This window comes from Pelodiscus sinensis, chromosome 1 (assembly GCF_049634645.1).
Source record: "Pelodiscus sinensis isolate JC-2024 chromosome 1, ASM4963464v1, whole genome shotgun sequence".
In the NCBI taxonomy this organism is placed as follows: domain Eukaryota; kingdom Metazoa; phylum Chordata; order Testudines; family Trionychidae; genus Pelodiscus; species Pelodiscus sinensis.
In genome coordinates this window covers 7,597,936-7,614,332 of record NC_134711.1, presented here as the reverse complement: position 1 = coordinate 7,614,332, position 16,397 = coordinate 7,597,936, and the positions used below count along the sequence as shown (strand labels likewise).

The window sequence follows — 16,397 nt, the reverse complement described above, 5'->3', positions numbered from 1 at the left end:
CGGAAAGTAGCAAATCTATAAAAAGGAAGATTGAAGACTAGCGCTGTGTTTTCCAGCACAAATGGGAACTGTGTTATTTTTGTTGTCAACCAAAAGGCAAGATTATCTGCTTAATATGCAATCAAAATGATCAGTGTTCTAAAGGAGTATAACACCAAGCGGCATTATGAAACCCACTGAGAAAAGTACGATATATTAGAAGGGAAATTATGGCAAGATAAGTTACTGGAATTAAAGACAGCGTTGAATAGACAACAAACTGTTTACAAAAATTAACACAGACAGTGAAGCTGCAGTTAAAGCTAGTTGTGTTTTGTCAGAATTAATAGTGCAAAGTTCAAAATCATTCACTGAAGGTGAATTTATAAAAGAGTGCATGGTGAAAACTGCTGAAATTTTATGTCCTGGAAATGTGAAAGCGTTCAAAGATCTCTCTTTGTCATGGAACACAGTTGCAGAGAGGATAAATGAAATGGCAAGTGATTTAAGTGAGCAATTAAAAGAGAAATCATCAACTTTTGAAGTGTTTTCTATTGCTCTCAATAAAAGTACAGATATTGGTGGTATTGCACAGCTGACTGTCTTCTTGCATGCTTGTGACAGTGATTTCAATTTAACTGAAGAACTTTTGAACTCATACCTATGCATGACACTACAATTGGGCAAGACATTTTCAATTACGTGATTGTACTTTTGGAGAAATATAATTTAAGTTTGTCAAATTTGGTTTCCATAACAACCAATGGCACTCCTTTGATGACGGGAAAAAAAGCGGTTTTGTGGCTAGATTACAAGAACACCTACCACCAAGAAACATAACATTTAACCATATCTACTGCATAATCCATCAGGAAGTGCTATTCTCAAAGACTATAAACATGGAGATGTACTCAAAGTTGTGAAAAAAAGTATAAACTATCTGTGCACGTGGTTTGAACGAACATCAAATATTTGTCCATTTTTTGCAGTCGCACAAGTAATTATATGCTTCTGCAAAATCTCAAACTTACAAAATCTCAAATTTTCACATAAGCCTGTTCTATTTGATTAACCGCTGTCTAGACTTGTTTTGATTTCAACAAAACAAGTTATGTATCATATAAAAAATAAAATAAAAAGTATCTTAAAATTATATTTAAATTAAAAATAATTATATATGAGCAAATAACAATTTTACACCTCAGATTACTGTATTATATTCAAACAAGACCTGAACAAATATTATAAAATATACCTAAAACATAATCCATAATAATAAATAATTATGACTTTCCGATAGAAGTACATTTTCTTTGGTGGCCCGGAAAGCTATCAGTTTTCATTTGTGTGGTCCTCAGTAGTCTTTGAGTTTGACATGTCTGATCTAGGTCATCCCTGACAGGTGTCTGTCCAACCTGCTCTTAATTATCTCCAGTGATGGAGATTCCACAACCTCCCTAAGCAATTTATTCCAGTGTTTTAACCACCCAGTTAGGAAGTTTTTCCTAATGTCTAACCTAAATCCCCCTTGATGCAATTTAAGCCCATTGCTTCTTGTCCGATCCTCAGAGGCCAAGGAGAACAATTTTTCTCCCTCCTCTTTGTAACACTCTTTTAGACACTTGAAAATTGCTATCATATTCCCTCTCAGTCTTCTCTTTTTCAGACTTTTTCAGACTAAACAAAACCAATTCTTTCAGTCCTCCCTCATAAGTCATCTTTTCTAGACCTTCTCTGGATTCTCTCCAGTTCCTCCACGTCTTTCTTGAAATGTGGGGCCCAAAACTGGACACAACACTCCAGTTGCGGCCTAATCAGCGCAGATCTAAATAGAGAATCTGAAAGACCATAACCTTCTTCCTGACCGAAGGCCACAAGGTCCCCTCAGCTGCCTGGATCCTGAATGGAGCTCACCAACTCAGGCCATCCACAACACATCTCCTGGGGCTTAGCCCTCCACAGTGTACACTGGGCCGGGCTGAGTCCAAAGCAAGTTCCTGGGCCTCAACTGCAAAGCCCGAGCTAAATCCGATGCCCATTTATCTCCAGATGAGGACTGCCCCTTGCCCTGCATCTCAGAACGGACGTGAGCTTTCGAAATAACAAGCTTGCTATTCCGACATCCCTATAAACCACATTCCACAAGGATTAAGGGACATTTCGGAATAGCGCTCTGTTTCAAAATACACTTGAAATAAGCTACGCAATTTGCATAGCTTATTTCGAGCGATGAGTGCCGTGTAGACACACCCACGGTGAGAGACGGTCCCTGCTTCAAAGAGTTTCCAATCCAAAGAGACTAAGGATGTAAACGTGTAGTTGATTAACCGATTAACCGATAAGTAAAAGCTTACCGGTTAATGCTATAGACTACACGCATGCCCTTCTTCCCCCACCCCAACTTGCAAGTACATTTTTTAGCAGGCTGGCCAGCAGCCCAGCTCAGTCCTGGGCTTGCAATGGGTCTGGGACCTACCCCCACTGTGGCTCTGCATTTAAAGCGTATTAGGAGCCGGGCAGGAAGCATCCCGGCTGAGTTCCAGCTCATGCTGGGTTTGGGAGCTCAGATCACCCCTAGACAGAGGCTGCTGCCACCCCGCGCCGCCGCCTCTTTATCAGAGGCAGCAGCACAGGGTGACAGACAGCCGGTCCACAAGGGGAGCTAGTTTTTAAACTGGCTCCCCTCACAGACCAGCTCCCACCTGACATCCCACGCTGCTGCCTCTGATACAGTGGCAGCAGGACAGAGTGGCAGGGGTCTTCTCAGGAGCAGGGCCGGAATGCACTAGCTGGCTGCTGGCCCTGCCTCCTGGGACTATAGAATAGTCGACTAACTGACAAGAATTCATGAGGTTACTCGACTCTTCAATTAACCGGTATTTAACCTCCCTAAAACAGACTAGTCTGATTCAGGGTGGGAGGGGAACAGAAGCACAAAGAAGAGACATAGTCCACCCAAGGGAACATATCAGGTCACCAGCAGAGCTAGGCCTAGATCTCACATTTCTTGATTTCCAGGCTACTGCTCTACCCACTAGACCACACTGTTTCTTTATGCTTAGTGTGGATCCCAAGAATTTTTTAAACGATGGAAAAATCCATTCTCTCCCCACTCTCAAAAAGGGCTAGTACACTTTGGCTCCCGCACATCAAAATAATTCACCTTTAGACCCAAAAGGCCCAAAACCAGGCCCAAAAGAATTCCACTCCCAACGTGAAAACGCCAGAGGAAATTTTGCACTGCCAATGCACAGACAATGAGAGCTAAGGCTACTGCTTGTATTCCAGCTCTAAGAGTGAGAATTTCCCACCAGCCTATTACCATGTGTAGGGATAAAATACAGGACTATGTAGCACTTTAAAGACTAACAAGATGGTTTATTAGATGATGAGCTTTCGTGGGCCAGACCCACTTCCTCAGATCAAATAGTGGAAGAAAATAGTCATATATGGTTGTGACTATTTTCTTCCTCTATTTGATCTGAGGAAGTGGGTCTGGCCCACGAAAGCTCATCATCTAATAAACCATCTTGTTAGTCTTTAAAGTGCTACATAGTCCTGTATTTTGTTTCAGCAACACCAGACTAACACGGCTACATTTCTATCACTATTCTAGGTAGGGATACATATTCCTGGAGGGCAGAGAGAAACACTAAGAGGTTTTAGCATAGCACTAACGCGGAGAATTATGCAATTAGAATGATTAAAAGTTGACAAAGCCCTAGGCGCAGATGAATTGCACCTCGGAATAATGGAGGAAGCAGCAAGAGAAACAGAGAAGTCTTACTCCAGGAATAGGGGAGCCTAGGAGAAGCGCTAAAATTATACTGTTTAGCCAAGGGAAAAGGAGCGGGATTTTCAACTCTTGATTGACATATGGGAGAGACTGCACTAGTAAGTTGTCACTGAGCAGCAGGACTGCAGCACTTCTCAGGGCCCTGAGTATCTCTCTGATGGATTGTCAACGTTGCAATTAAAAACCCACATCTGGCCCACGCCTGCTGACCTGGGCAAAGGGGCTGTTTGATTACAATGCAGGCCTGGCTCTGGGACCCTCCAACCACGCCGGTTCCTACCGCCCAGGCGCAAACATCAACGCCGTCATTAAACGGCATGAGCCGGAGCCCGGGTCAGCCGGCACAGGCCAGACACATGTGAGCATACCTCTACTGACAGGAAACAATTACAGCATGTGGACTAAGTGGCTGACGGATTTGGCCAGAGGGGACAGGGGCGGGAGGGACAGCCTTACTGGCAGGAACCAGTCCCACCCCCAGGCAGTGCGGTGAATGGGCGTGGCTAGTCCCCGCCCCCTCCCCTTTTGCCATGCCCCGCCCCCTGTCCCCCCCATCTCAGCTTCTAGCGCCTGGATGGCACGGTGGCTTCACTGCCAGCCCTGTCTGGACCATCCAGTCAGAGAGTGGGGAATCAGGGCAGGTTGAAAAGGGGGCAGAGGTTCTTGTGTATGAATGATCACAAAGCGATTAACATCAGGTTCGTTTGCTCTTGAAGCTAAACCGGGGCAAGGAACTGGGGAGAAAACAACAATATAACCAAGTGAATCAACTCCAGATGGAGCCTGGATATTTGGCTGCAGGCAACCATGCAGAGGAACAGTGATAGATTTTTAAAAGACTTATCAAACTGGATCAGACCAGCGACCTATCTCAGTGTGTTTCCCGTCTCTGGCAACGGTCAGCCCCCGATACCAAAGCATGTGCTGAAACGCTTTTAAGGGACAAGTAATAGAAATTGGAGATGTTCTTCCAAATCCTCCCAGTGAGAGACTGGCTTATGCCCTGAAACAGGATGCTGAGCGACCCTCAGCCTTGTTATCCTAACTAATGTGGACGTGCTCAACAGGTCCAACAATGGCTATTAGCCAGGATGGGCAGGGATGATGTCCCTTGCTTTGTTTGCCAGAAGCTGGGAATGGGTGACAGAGGTTGGATCCCTGTTCTGTTTGTTCCCTCTGGGGCACCTGGCATTGGCCACTGTCAGAAGACAGGACACTGGGCTAGATTGACCTTTGGTTTGCTCCAGAATGGCTGTTCTAATGTTATGTTTCAATATCCCCTTCTAATCCTCTCTTTTGATGGACCAATGAACTCCCTTGGCAGTGAGTTCCACAAGTTGTTAAGCACTGTGTTAAAGTACCACATCTTACCAGTTTTAAATCTGCTGCTTTTCAATGTCTTTGACTGGCCTCTTGTTATTATCTTAGGGTAAAGAGCAAACCGGGATAACAGTAATAGCCTAATTTGCCTTCTCTATGGCATTAAGCTTTGCAAAGACCATCACAAGAGAAACCAGAAAAGTAACCTGCAGCAGCTAGTGACTGTCACTAATATGCCAAGAGATCATTTGCAGAGCCAAATATATTGCCTCGAGACACAACTCCCCCGTGGATGTGTGGAAAGCACCAATCCATGTTATAACTACAGGCTGAACCTCTGTAATCCGGAACTCTCTGGAGCTGCAACATCCGTGATCCAGAATTATTTTAGTTAGACAGATGCCCATTTATCATGGGTGTGACCAAGTTTCCCACAGTCCCATAATGTTTGTTTATAGCCATCCACCCTGATTCTCAGTGTTCTGTGCTGTTATTTATCTAATTTACGCCTAAATGTCTCCTAAGAGCCCAGTAAGAAGCAGCAGTGCTGGTCATGCTGCTAGACAATATCAACCTCTCATGGTTCGGCAAATTCTCTAGTTCGGCACCGATCTAGGTCCCGAGGGTGCCAGACTAGAGAAGTTCAATCTGTATATCACACAATTCCATAGCTTGCCTATTACACAGATAGGTCCTCCCCACTCAGTGTTACATAGCTTGCTGTCCTTTGCAGGGTTACACACAAGATGCAAGAACAGGTAGATATTAGCAAGGTGCACACTGCATGCAGCTCAGCTTATCTTATGATATGAAGAGAGATTGTGGTCAGGGAGGGAAAACCTAAGGCTACGTCTAGACTGGCCCCTATTCCGAAATAGCCATGCTAATTTCCAACTTTGGAATAGGGAAATCTGCGGGGGATTTAAATATCCCCCGCGGGATTTAAATAAACATGGCCGCCGCTTTTTTTCCGGCTTGGGGAAAAGCCGGAAAAAAAGCATCTAGACTGGCGCGATCCTCTGGAATAAAGCCCTTTTCCGGAGGATCTCTTATTCCTAACTGAAAGTAGCATGGCTATTTCGGAATAGGGGCCAGTCTAGACGTAGCCTAAGTGATTTAGATACCCCAGGGTCTTAGCAAGTCAATAAAGCTAAGCAAACAAGGTCATCATTCTGTAGCAAACAGAAGAGGAAGAGACAACTACTATGCAGTGCACAGAATTCACAAGAGGGGGAACGGAAACAATAGACTTTCCAGAGCTATTTGCGTCCCTGTCAATGAAAATAACAAGAGGGTGGGGTCGTGAACTCTTCCCAAAGGAAAAAGCGAGTGCTATAGGAATTTGAAAACAATTTTTCTGCAAGGAAAAGTGGCTTATTATGGAAGATGCTATCAAGGGCAGCAACAGGTATAAATAGGCTCTTAGAAAACAAAGACATTGCAGCAAACATATAAAAGGAAAAAGTTACCAGGGTTTCAAACAAGTGAGCGGAGCTAGATGGCGCCAGACATTTTCTCGTGCATGCGCGCGCATGGTTGGCTCTTGGCAGTTCTGAGCTTACCCTTGAACAGCATGAGTGATGGCCAAACATTCTGGAGGGCCTTTGCTTCCCTGCATGTCAGTAGCTTCGAGCAGTATAGGGCCTATGACACTCAACCGAGTGGTTCTGATCTCCTCATGCAATCAACCTTCCTCTCTGGTCACTGGGGCTACATCTATACTACGGAGTTTTTCCGGGATACAAGGTCTCTCAGAAAAACTCTGCCGCATCTGCTCTTCCAAAATTTTTTTCGGAAAAACAGACGCATTCTTTCAGGAACCCTTTAAACCTCGTTTCATGAGGAAAAGGGGCTCTTCTGAAAGAGGAGGGCTTTCCGAAATCTGGCCCAGTGTAGATGGGCCAAATTCTGGTAAAGCCTCTTCTGAAAAAAGAATCGGAAAAAGGTATGCAAAGTGAGGAGTGCAATTTATGTACCTTTTTCCGAAAAAGAAGTGTAATGTAGACATAGCCTGGGACAGATGTTCACAGCAAGAATGGGGGTGGAATCCATGCACTCAGCATGGGAGATGAGGGTAGTTTGAGAAGGAACCAGCTGGATGATAAAATAGGATGGGCTTAGGGGTGCTAAGGCAGGTGGCCACAAAGCCAGAACCCAGATCCTTCTGCTCCAGAAGCACAACCCACTTCTATTTGAGGTAGGAGGCAACACTGTTAGGTGAAGGGGCCAGTGTTCCCTGAAAGCTGTGCACTTGGGCGCCCACCCAGGAGAGATTCAAATGCTGCCCATCTGATTAGCAGCGCACCCACAGTTGGCAGCATGTGCTTCTACAGGTGGTGCACATCTGCACATGCCTTGGTGCACATAACAAAATTTATTCTGCACATGGATGGAAAACAATTGCTTATGACAGAAAGTTGGGCCTTTCCAGGTCCATCCAGCAGAGGGCACATGCACACTAGCCAAGCCATTACAAGGATCCTTAGGTGAACAGGTAGGATGTCTGGCACCTTCTCCTCCTCCCCCGCCTGTCCCCCCTGTCCCAGTGTTCTCCATGCTGGGGACTGGCACCCTGACAGGCACAGCCCTCATCCCTGTTGCTATGAGTGCTGAAGGGTGCAACATCTGAGGAGAAGCCCACGCCTTGGTGTTCCCTGCTCTGTCAGAGCCCAGTCACGCTCTGCATGCAGCTGCGGTTCCCCCTCGCGGACTGGCACAGGAGCCAACCGACAGCTTGACAGCTGGCTGACCAAGTAAACAGGCGACTTCACACACAGGGACAGCCGCTGGCAGCAGACAGACGCTTGCATGGAAGGAACCCGAGACGAGGAGGAGCCAAATTCAGAGCTGCTGCAAGCTCATGGAATCGCACCCAAACCAACGGCGAGGCTCAGAAGGGGAAGGTCCATGCTCACGTGGGGGGGGGGGGAGGGCAGCCCAGCAGAAGCCAGCCAGGGGCTCCACAGCAAACAGCCTCCTCTACTTCCCCACACTCATCTCCCCTCATACCCACAGGGGCCTCCCCACTGTAAATAATGGGGATGGGGTTCAGCACTATCTTCTGTGTGGTGTGTGGTGCCTTCTGCCAGTACTCCCGTCTCCCCCGAGTATGTACAGCGGGTCAGGCTCAAAGGAGCCACACTGTGAATGCCATAGGAAAAGGGGGTACCGCTGGGATGTAGCTACTCCGCACCAAGTCTCCTGCAGATCTCAAGCAGGCCAGGATTTTCCAGGTTAGGTGGGTCTCACTCCATCCGCTCTTGAAGGGGAGTCTACAAGCCGCAAGCTCCCATGGTTTTAATGTCACAGGCGATGGGGAAATGATTCCAGGCCTAAGAGATCTCTCTGACCCCACTGACTCTCAGATGCCTGCCACAGGACCCCACAAACGCAGGCCCCACTGGGCTGATGTCACAAACGGCAGGGCAAGAGCCCCAACACCGTAAGGGAGCTGCAGAGAAGGGGCCGGGCTCATGTACAGTGTTTTGAAAACCGCTGCAGTATCACATCAGCCACAGGCATGAATTATAACAACAACAATACATCAAAGAAACCCTCCGGAATGAAAATAAACCATGATGTCGCTCTGCTACAGGTCCTTTCATCCAAGGATGTCTGGGTGCTTTGCAAACATGTATTAATTCATTAAGCCTCCAAACAGCCCTGGGAGGGGGAAGAACCATTTGGGGATCCGTTTCACTAGTTGGGGGGAAACAGCGACACAGCGCAAGTTCAGTACCTTGCCAGAGTTTACGAATACCAGCGTCAAAGCTCCCACATTGTTTACCTCTCCCTGCTAACTACAGCCTGTCTTGTCCACATTATGATTTAGTTAACGCATGCCTGCTAATGAGTTAAAGAAAACCCACCCCACTCATTCCTAGCACAGTCTGACCTCGGGAACTCTCCCGCTTTCATCAGGCGGCCTCTCCTGATGAAGCAAGAAAGAAGAATGAGTAGTTGAATGAGACAGGAGATCCCACTAAAAGTTTCTGCAAGTTCACGCACAGACCCTGAGAGCAAACCAGCTCTTGGCCACTTTGGAACTGCTGTAGGAAGGAATTTTCCTCCAGGGTAGATTGGCAGAGGCCCTGGAGGTTTTTCGCCTTCCTCTGTAGCATGGGGTACAGATCACAGCTGGAGGATTCTCTGCATCTTGGGGTCTTCAAAGTATTTGAAGGCTTCAATATCTGAGATATAGGTGAGAGGATTATTTTAGGAGGGGTGGGTGAGATTCTGTGGCCTGCACTGTGCAGGGGGTCAGACTAGATGATCATAATGGTCCCTTCTGACCTTAAAGTCTATGAGTCTATGAGGTCTGGAACTGCAAGTGGTGTTTTAAGAGACCCACGTTGAAATCTGCAGTGCTGGGATGGCTTCCGATTAGACAGCAAGCTTGTGGGGAACATCAGGTCCTGCCATTTGAATCAGAGATTATTTGGGGTTCTTTGTATCCACCCTTAAGATATGGGGGGGTCAAATGTCTCCTCCAGCGGAACCCCCATATCACTTAACGGAATGTAAAACCCTAACAAGCATCCTGTGAACATGCTAAAATAGGCATCGCTGGGCCTTTCTCAATAGATTGTCTAAATGTGAGGCAATTAGGGTTAAGACCATCTTCTCATCATCTACAGTTAAGCCTCATGCCTTGCTGTTAAGGTGTATGCTGTGTCAGCCAGTCTCCGATCTGACCTACCCCAGAGGACATCAGGAATAGCTTCACTGCAGCCCCGGGATCCCCATGGGAGTGAGCCCATAATCAGGCCCTGATTACACCGTAAAAGAGGCTCCGTAGAAAACAGCTGTATTTTTAATACTGCTGTGCCATCGGCCTGATGCTGAGGTGCCTTGTGCTCTGGGCTGTCATTTATTCACACCTGTGTGGACCTACCCAACCAGAACTCGTCACTCGTATGCACCGGCAACAGCATTTCCCAACACCTGTGCACAGGTAGAGCAGTCAGGAAGAAAACAATCAAGCTTCTTGCGGTTTCCCGTCATATTGTTTTCTTTAAACCTCCCCAAAATTGCACATTTTAATTTACACCCTCCCCCATCCTCACTTTTTTCCTCCTGTAGGAAAATAAGGGACAGAATCAGCCAGCCTTCCTGACATATATTAGTCTGCCATCTCTGAGCGTACCCATGGATTTGAACTGTTTCTGCTCATAGAGTGACAACCTTAGAGGTACGAACGCCAGAGTTTCAAACTGACCCATCAACCACATGCCTCGTTTGGAACCAAAAACATGCAACCAGGCAGTAGCATGTGCTCATGCTCACACACACGGAGTACAGGGCTGTGTCAAACCTAAACTAAAAAAAAAAAAAAAGAAAAGGAAAGTTTAAAAAAAGATTTGACACAGCGAGGAGACTTTCTGTGCTTGTTAATTTAAGATGGTTGAAGGTCACATTTTTTCCCCTGCATCGTAAAATTTCAAAGCTATATTAAGTTAATGTTCAGCTGTAGACTTTTGAAAGAACTTAGTGTTTGGTTCAGCATATAGAACATTTCAGAGTTACGAACAACTTCTGTTCCCAAGGTGTTCGTAACTCTGAAGTTCCACGGAAGGAGACGCTGTTATGCAGAACTGAATGAGTTCCAAGAGGAGCCCAACAGACTTCCCTGATAGATCACACACCCCTCACCATCACCTCAGGGCCCCGCCCTAAACCTAACCCCACTTCAAATAACTCACAAAGGATTTGACGGAAAACCCTACGGAAAAAATCTTCCAAGACGTTCCTGGGCCAAGTTTTTATGTGGTATAAAATGTAAACGGCTGCACTGACTGATAGTGAAGTTACTCCTGATTTACACCACCATCACCGAGATCAGAGTGAGGCTAGTCTTCTCGTGTTAAAAATGGAGAGAAATAATTTTTTCAAGGCCTCTATCTGCATTCATAATGGCCTGACGTCCCAGCACCTGTTGACACAGGACTTGTTTTTCACTGCTAAAAAAAGAAGGGTTTTTTCTTCTTCTATACCATGGGTTAATTACGGAGCAGGAGCTACTCTGAGGCAAAAACAGAGTGAAGACAAGACACTTTACTTTTAGCCAGAGATTGAAGTCATTAAGCTCAAGACCTCTGCCTGGGGCAGACCTTCACTGCGCTTTTAACTCTGGATAGTTACTGTAAGGTAAGAAAATGAGTTTTTTTTTTTTTTTTAAGCAATCAGGGAAATTTTATCCAATGGGCAGAGAATTCACTACAATGCATCCCCTTAACTTTCCCCCCTCCTTTCTCTCTCTGAATAGCAAGAAATATTTGCTACCCCACCCTTCCTCTCATTTACAACAAAGAGAAATTCCCCTTCCGACTATTTTTCTTTAAAAATAGTTCATGCCAGGAGTGCATTTTTAAACACACCTTTCAGATGAGACGGCCAACTAAGGTCTTGGTGGCTTGGGGCCATTAAAGGTCCTAATGGAAGTTTTCACAAGAGGCTGGATATGAAATCCAAAGTCCTGGGTTACTGTTGCTTCTCATCAAATTCCCCTGTACAGTGGTCCATTCCCACCAGTGTAGGTTGGAGTATGCAAACAGAGATCCTGTAGCTAGAACACTGCATGGGGAGTTAGAACTTTCCCTGGCTCTCCCCCTAACCTCAGGGGAGCTGTCTTCCCTGTTTGCCCTACTACCTTTTGTCTATCTTGTCCATTTTTCACAGTAAACTCTGCAAGGGCAAGGACTGTCTCTCAGGGCTTCTCTACATTTACAAGACTGCAGCTGCAGCGCTTCATGAAGACGCTACCAACCCCGAAAGGAGAGTGTCAGCAGCTACGACGACAGAAGCCCTCCCTGCTCCATAGTGCTGTCTACATCAGAGTTCAGTGGGTGTAATTATATCACTCAGGGGTGTGGATTTTCCACGCCCTTGAACAAGTTGGTAGGGTAGACCAGGGCTGTGTTCGTACCGCACCTAACACAGCGGTGCCCGGATGTTGGTTGGCACGGGCGCAGGTACTGTAACAGAAGTCAAAATAACAACTCCAGCCCAGTCAGTGGGGTGGTACCAGCGTGACACTAGCACTGGTGTACGATCCACATCCCAAGCAGCGCTCTTTATGTCCTGCTCTCAGCTGCTGGGTGCTGCTAAACAGCTGCCCCGTTCCACCCCAGAGACACCTGCATTTCAGCCAGGGGTGAATGGATTCTTGTAGCAATTCCTGAATGACGGTGGAAAGTGCTTTCTGGGATGGAGAGCGGCAGAGAGACGCCAAGTGTTACTAGGCAGACAGGGTCCCCTGTCTGGGGCCTTTCCACTTCAAACTCAGCAAAAGCAGGAGTGGCTGCCAAGTGCCCAGCACACGCCAATAGGGTCTGCGGCGTGGGGGAGCCATTGGTCTCCGTGTCCCTCCATTGCCACTTGCTTTGCTCCCAGGGATGAGATCCTGGTTTTACACTGCCCTGCCCCGGGGCCCATGCTGCCCATTCGCTGCTCAGTGTCAACACAAGCTCCTCTCTCCCCTAGGCAGCTGGGGGGTTGAGGCTCGCCAGCTGTGGGGGCACACATGCGATGAGTTGCTGGGTCTCAGCCGGGTGCGCCTCTGCAGTGGAGGGGAGAGTGGGAGAAGCGAGCCCTGCAGAGAAGAGGTCCCCGAGGATGGCGCAGGGCAAGAGGCCGGCACTTACCTCTGCAGCAGCAGACCAGGACGAGCAGCAGGAACAGGCGACGCATGGTGCCTCCCCGGATCGCCGAGCGGTGGTTGCCTTTCCCCCCAGCCCGGGCCCGGGCAGGGGACTGGCTCTCCGCGATGCACCACCAGGACAGGCGCCCGCCGCCCGCGGAGCCGGGGCGCTGTTTTGCTGCGCTGTTCTCCGCTCCTGCGCCTCGCCGGGGCCCGCGATCTCGGCTCCCCCCTTTGCACGGGGCTTGGGGGCTCCCCTGCGCCTGGCGCTCCGGCTCGGCTCGGCTCGGCTCGGCTCTCCTGCCCCGCGGCTCTGCGGCTCCCCCTGCCGGGTTCCAGGCGCGCTCTGCAGCTGCCTTTGTTCAACGCTGCCGCTGCGGCCGCTGCCTCAGTTAGCCCTGCCGGGTTCCAGCCTGGGCACCGCTCGCTACTCCCGTGCGGCTGAGCCCGGAGAGAGCGATTGGTCCGCTTCGCCCATCCCTGCTTCCTGACTGGCTGCCCCCTAGGGCGGCCCTGATTGGCCACAGCAACGGCCTGTCCACTGCAAGTCCCACCCTCCCACTTGCAAGTTTGGGGGCTGGTCTGTTCTCCCCTCTCCCTCCCCACCTTCAGTCTGCAAGGGTGCAGTGAGAGGCCCCAGGAAGCATGCAGGAGGCACAAGGCAATTATTCCTAACAACCCCCCCTACTTGCCTCTCACACACACAGTGCTCCCTTGGGTGTGGAGCTTTCTCCTGGGAATGGCATAGAAGCCACAGGAGGATTAGGAGGCTGGAGTTGGTTCCACAGGCCACAGCTGAAACTGGATGAAAAACTTACCTTTTACACAGGTCACCACTGGAGACTGAATGATACCAACACCAGGACTTTGCCTGCTAGCTCCTTGAGGCAGGGACTTTTAGTGCTGTGTGTGTGCAATAGGGGCCCTGTGACCGGCTCCTAGGTGCTACTGCAATAGAAATAAATAAAGAATAACATGCACTCTCCCATCCGCAAAGCAGCATCTTCACCAAAGCACTGCAGCTGCTCTACGCAAAGACGGGAAAGGAGCAGTACTAATTCTCCTCGGACATTACTTCTCAGTGCAGAGTAACTGAATGTTGAGGACTGAGTGCTTTTCCTCAGCCATTTGGGGAGCAAATAAAATATTTATACGTTTTAAAATGGGAGTACGTTTTCATTTGACTCTTTGTCCTCAGACTCTCTAGAAAAATAGCACTTCTGGGTGAAGACCAAGCATGGAGAGCGCATGGCGAATGTGCAGAAGTTTGAGGGGTTTTAAATGAGGGCAGATAACAGAACTTAGTGTGAATCCTAAACATCTAGGAGTTCTGTTGTCGGATAGTCTCAGTGGGGTTAGCCGTGGGAATCTGTAACTTTAAAAACAACAAGCAGTCCTCTGGCACCTTAGGGCACATCTATGTAGCAGGGCAAAAAGCCAAATTAAGCTACACAACTTGAGCTACATCAATTGTGTAGCTTAAGTTGAAATAGTTTAATTTGGCTTTTGGTGCTGTCTACACAGCAGGAAGTCGAAGGAAGAACACTCTTCCTTCGACTTCCCTTATTCCTCATAAAATGAGGGTTACAGGAGTCAGAGTAAGAAGTCCTCCAGCTCAACATTATTTCAAAATAATGGTTTGCAGTGTAGACATGCTGTTTATTTTGGAATAATGTCCGTTATTCCGAAATAGCGCTGCTGTGTAGACATACCCTTAGAGACTAATTTCTCTCTATATTTTAGAGTGCGTCTGTCCATCTGTGAGTTCGTTAGTTCAAGAACTCCTCCTAAATGCTAAGAGCTTGAGCCACTAATTTTGGTAGGCAGCTTCCTCTTCTCCTAACTTAATGCAAGATCAGGGTTGGGTTGTGCCAGGACAACCAGAAGCCCTGGGAAAGGGGCTGTTTTCCATAACATGCAAAGGGAAGGGCTGCTGTTCGGAGGGATGCGATATGAGATTGTCTACTGGGGGCAGTCATACAACCAAAGGGAGTAGCCAGCAGGGCTGCGGCTCTGCCATCTTGCCTGCCAGGAAACCAGTAAGTACCCCCTCTCCCCGCCCACGCCCCAAACCCTTCCCTTCCCTCCCCTCCCAGGCCTTGACTGCAGTGGCAGGGAATGGGGGTGGGGAGAGAGAATAGGCCCTGGGCAGGCAGGTGGCATGGCTTGGGGGAGGATATAGAACACCCCCTCTTTTATTATAATTTATTACCAGGAGTTTATTACAGCCTCTGCAGGCCCCTAGGCAAGATGAGGGGGGCAGGCTCCATCCTCCTGGAAGGGGCGGTGCCTTAGGCAGAAGGGGCGGGGCTGACAGATTTAAAGGACCTGGGACACTGGCCACCGCCATTGTCACAGTAGCAGCAGCACCAGCTGGGAGCCTCAGCCCCCTTTGAATCACTGAGCACTGGGCAACTGCCCCCTGTATCCTTCCCCCCCCCACTGCCAGGCCTGTTTTTTACCATATAGGGACAGAACCAATGAAGCTATGCCGATTAACTCTAGTGAGAATTGGAGGTTCCCAGTGCTAGTGATGGGCACAGCTTCTTTCACTGCAGATGAATCCTTCAGGGTATGTCTACACTACCCCGCTAGTTCGAACTAGCGGGGTAATGTAGGCATACCGCACTTGCAAATGAAGCCCGGGATTTGAATTTCCCGGGCTTCATTTGCATAAACCGGGCGCTGCCATTTTAAAATCCCGGCTAGTTCGAACCCCGTGCCGCGCGGCTACACGCGGCACGGAGTAGCTAGTTCGGATTAGGCTTCCACATTCCATGAGGAGTACAGCTAGTTCGGATTAGAAGCCTAATCCGAACTAGCTACTCCGTGCCGCGTGTAGCCGCGCGGCACGGGGTTCGAACTAGCCGGGATTTAAAAATGGTGGTGCCCGGCTTATGCAAATGAAGCCCGGGAAATTCAAATGCCGGGCTTCATTTGCAAGTGCAGTATGCCTACATTACCCCTCTAGTTCGAATTAGGAGGGTAGTGTAGACATACCCTCAGTCTCCTACATCTGGCCCTGAATCACCACCATGTTATTTCAGGAAAAGAGTGTTCAGGTACTGGAACCGAGAGATACTCCAGCCTGTCTGGATCTGTGCAGTGTAGAACCAAGCCCACGGTATTGAGCTGTGCCATACTAGTAATAATGTTAACGCCAGATGAGCTTGGAGCCCTGTCAACGTACCAGTCACTGTAGGGATCATTGTGAAGATAGTGAGACTTTTGCTCGTGTCAGACCTCTAGGATCAGACAGATTCTCTGCCCCAGCTTACATTTTTTGTGGGCAGACTTTTGTGCTTGTGATTAACTGCCCACACCCAGCTGATTGTGCCCATTTAACAAGTACTTCCGGGGCAAAAATGCAGACACGGCCAGTAGCTGCAACACTCTGCTGCTGCAGTAAAAGCAGGCCTGTTTAAAAATCCCAAGCGGTTCACAAGGCTGCTCTGTGTTGGCTAGTGGAGTGCTTCTGCTGCAGACGTTGTGATGTATCCACTGCCGTGCATGGAAAAGAGCAGGGAGAAACCTGCTCATGGCTTTAGTGGGAGGCGTTAGCAGAGCCACAGTACCTTGCTAATTGGCCGGCTTTGTGCAGAGAGGGGTGGGGTAGGTTCACCAGTTGTGTTGTAAAGCTGGTAGCAAATAGTCAGAGCGGGT

At 48.4% G+C, this 16,397-nt stretch overlaps 1 protein-coding gene across 2 annotated transcripts in view; it reads right to left on the bottom strand.

Moving 5' to 3' along the window:
• Positions 1-13,170, bottom strand: part of PODXL (podocalyxin like) — a 91,080-nt gene extending 77,910 nt beyond the window's left edge. Inside the window, exon 1 of one of the 2 annotated variants that reach the window (XM_006120348.2) lies at positions 12,739-13,170. In XM_006120348.2, the coding sequence (XP_006120410.2) occupies positions 12,739-12,784 (46 nt within the window). In that variant the 5' untranslated portion in view covers positions 12,785-13,170. The remainder of the gene's footprint in view (positions 1-12,738) is intronic. The other variant, XM_006120347.2, reaches the window with a different exon arrangement.
• Between the last annotated feature and the right edge of the window lie 3,227 nt (positions 13,171-16,397).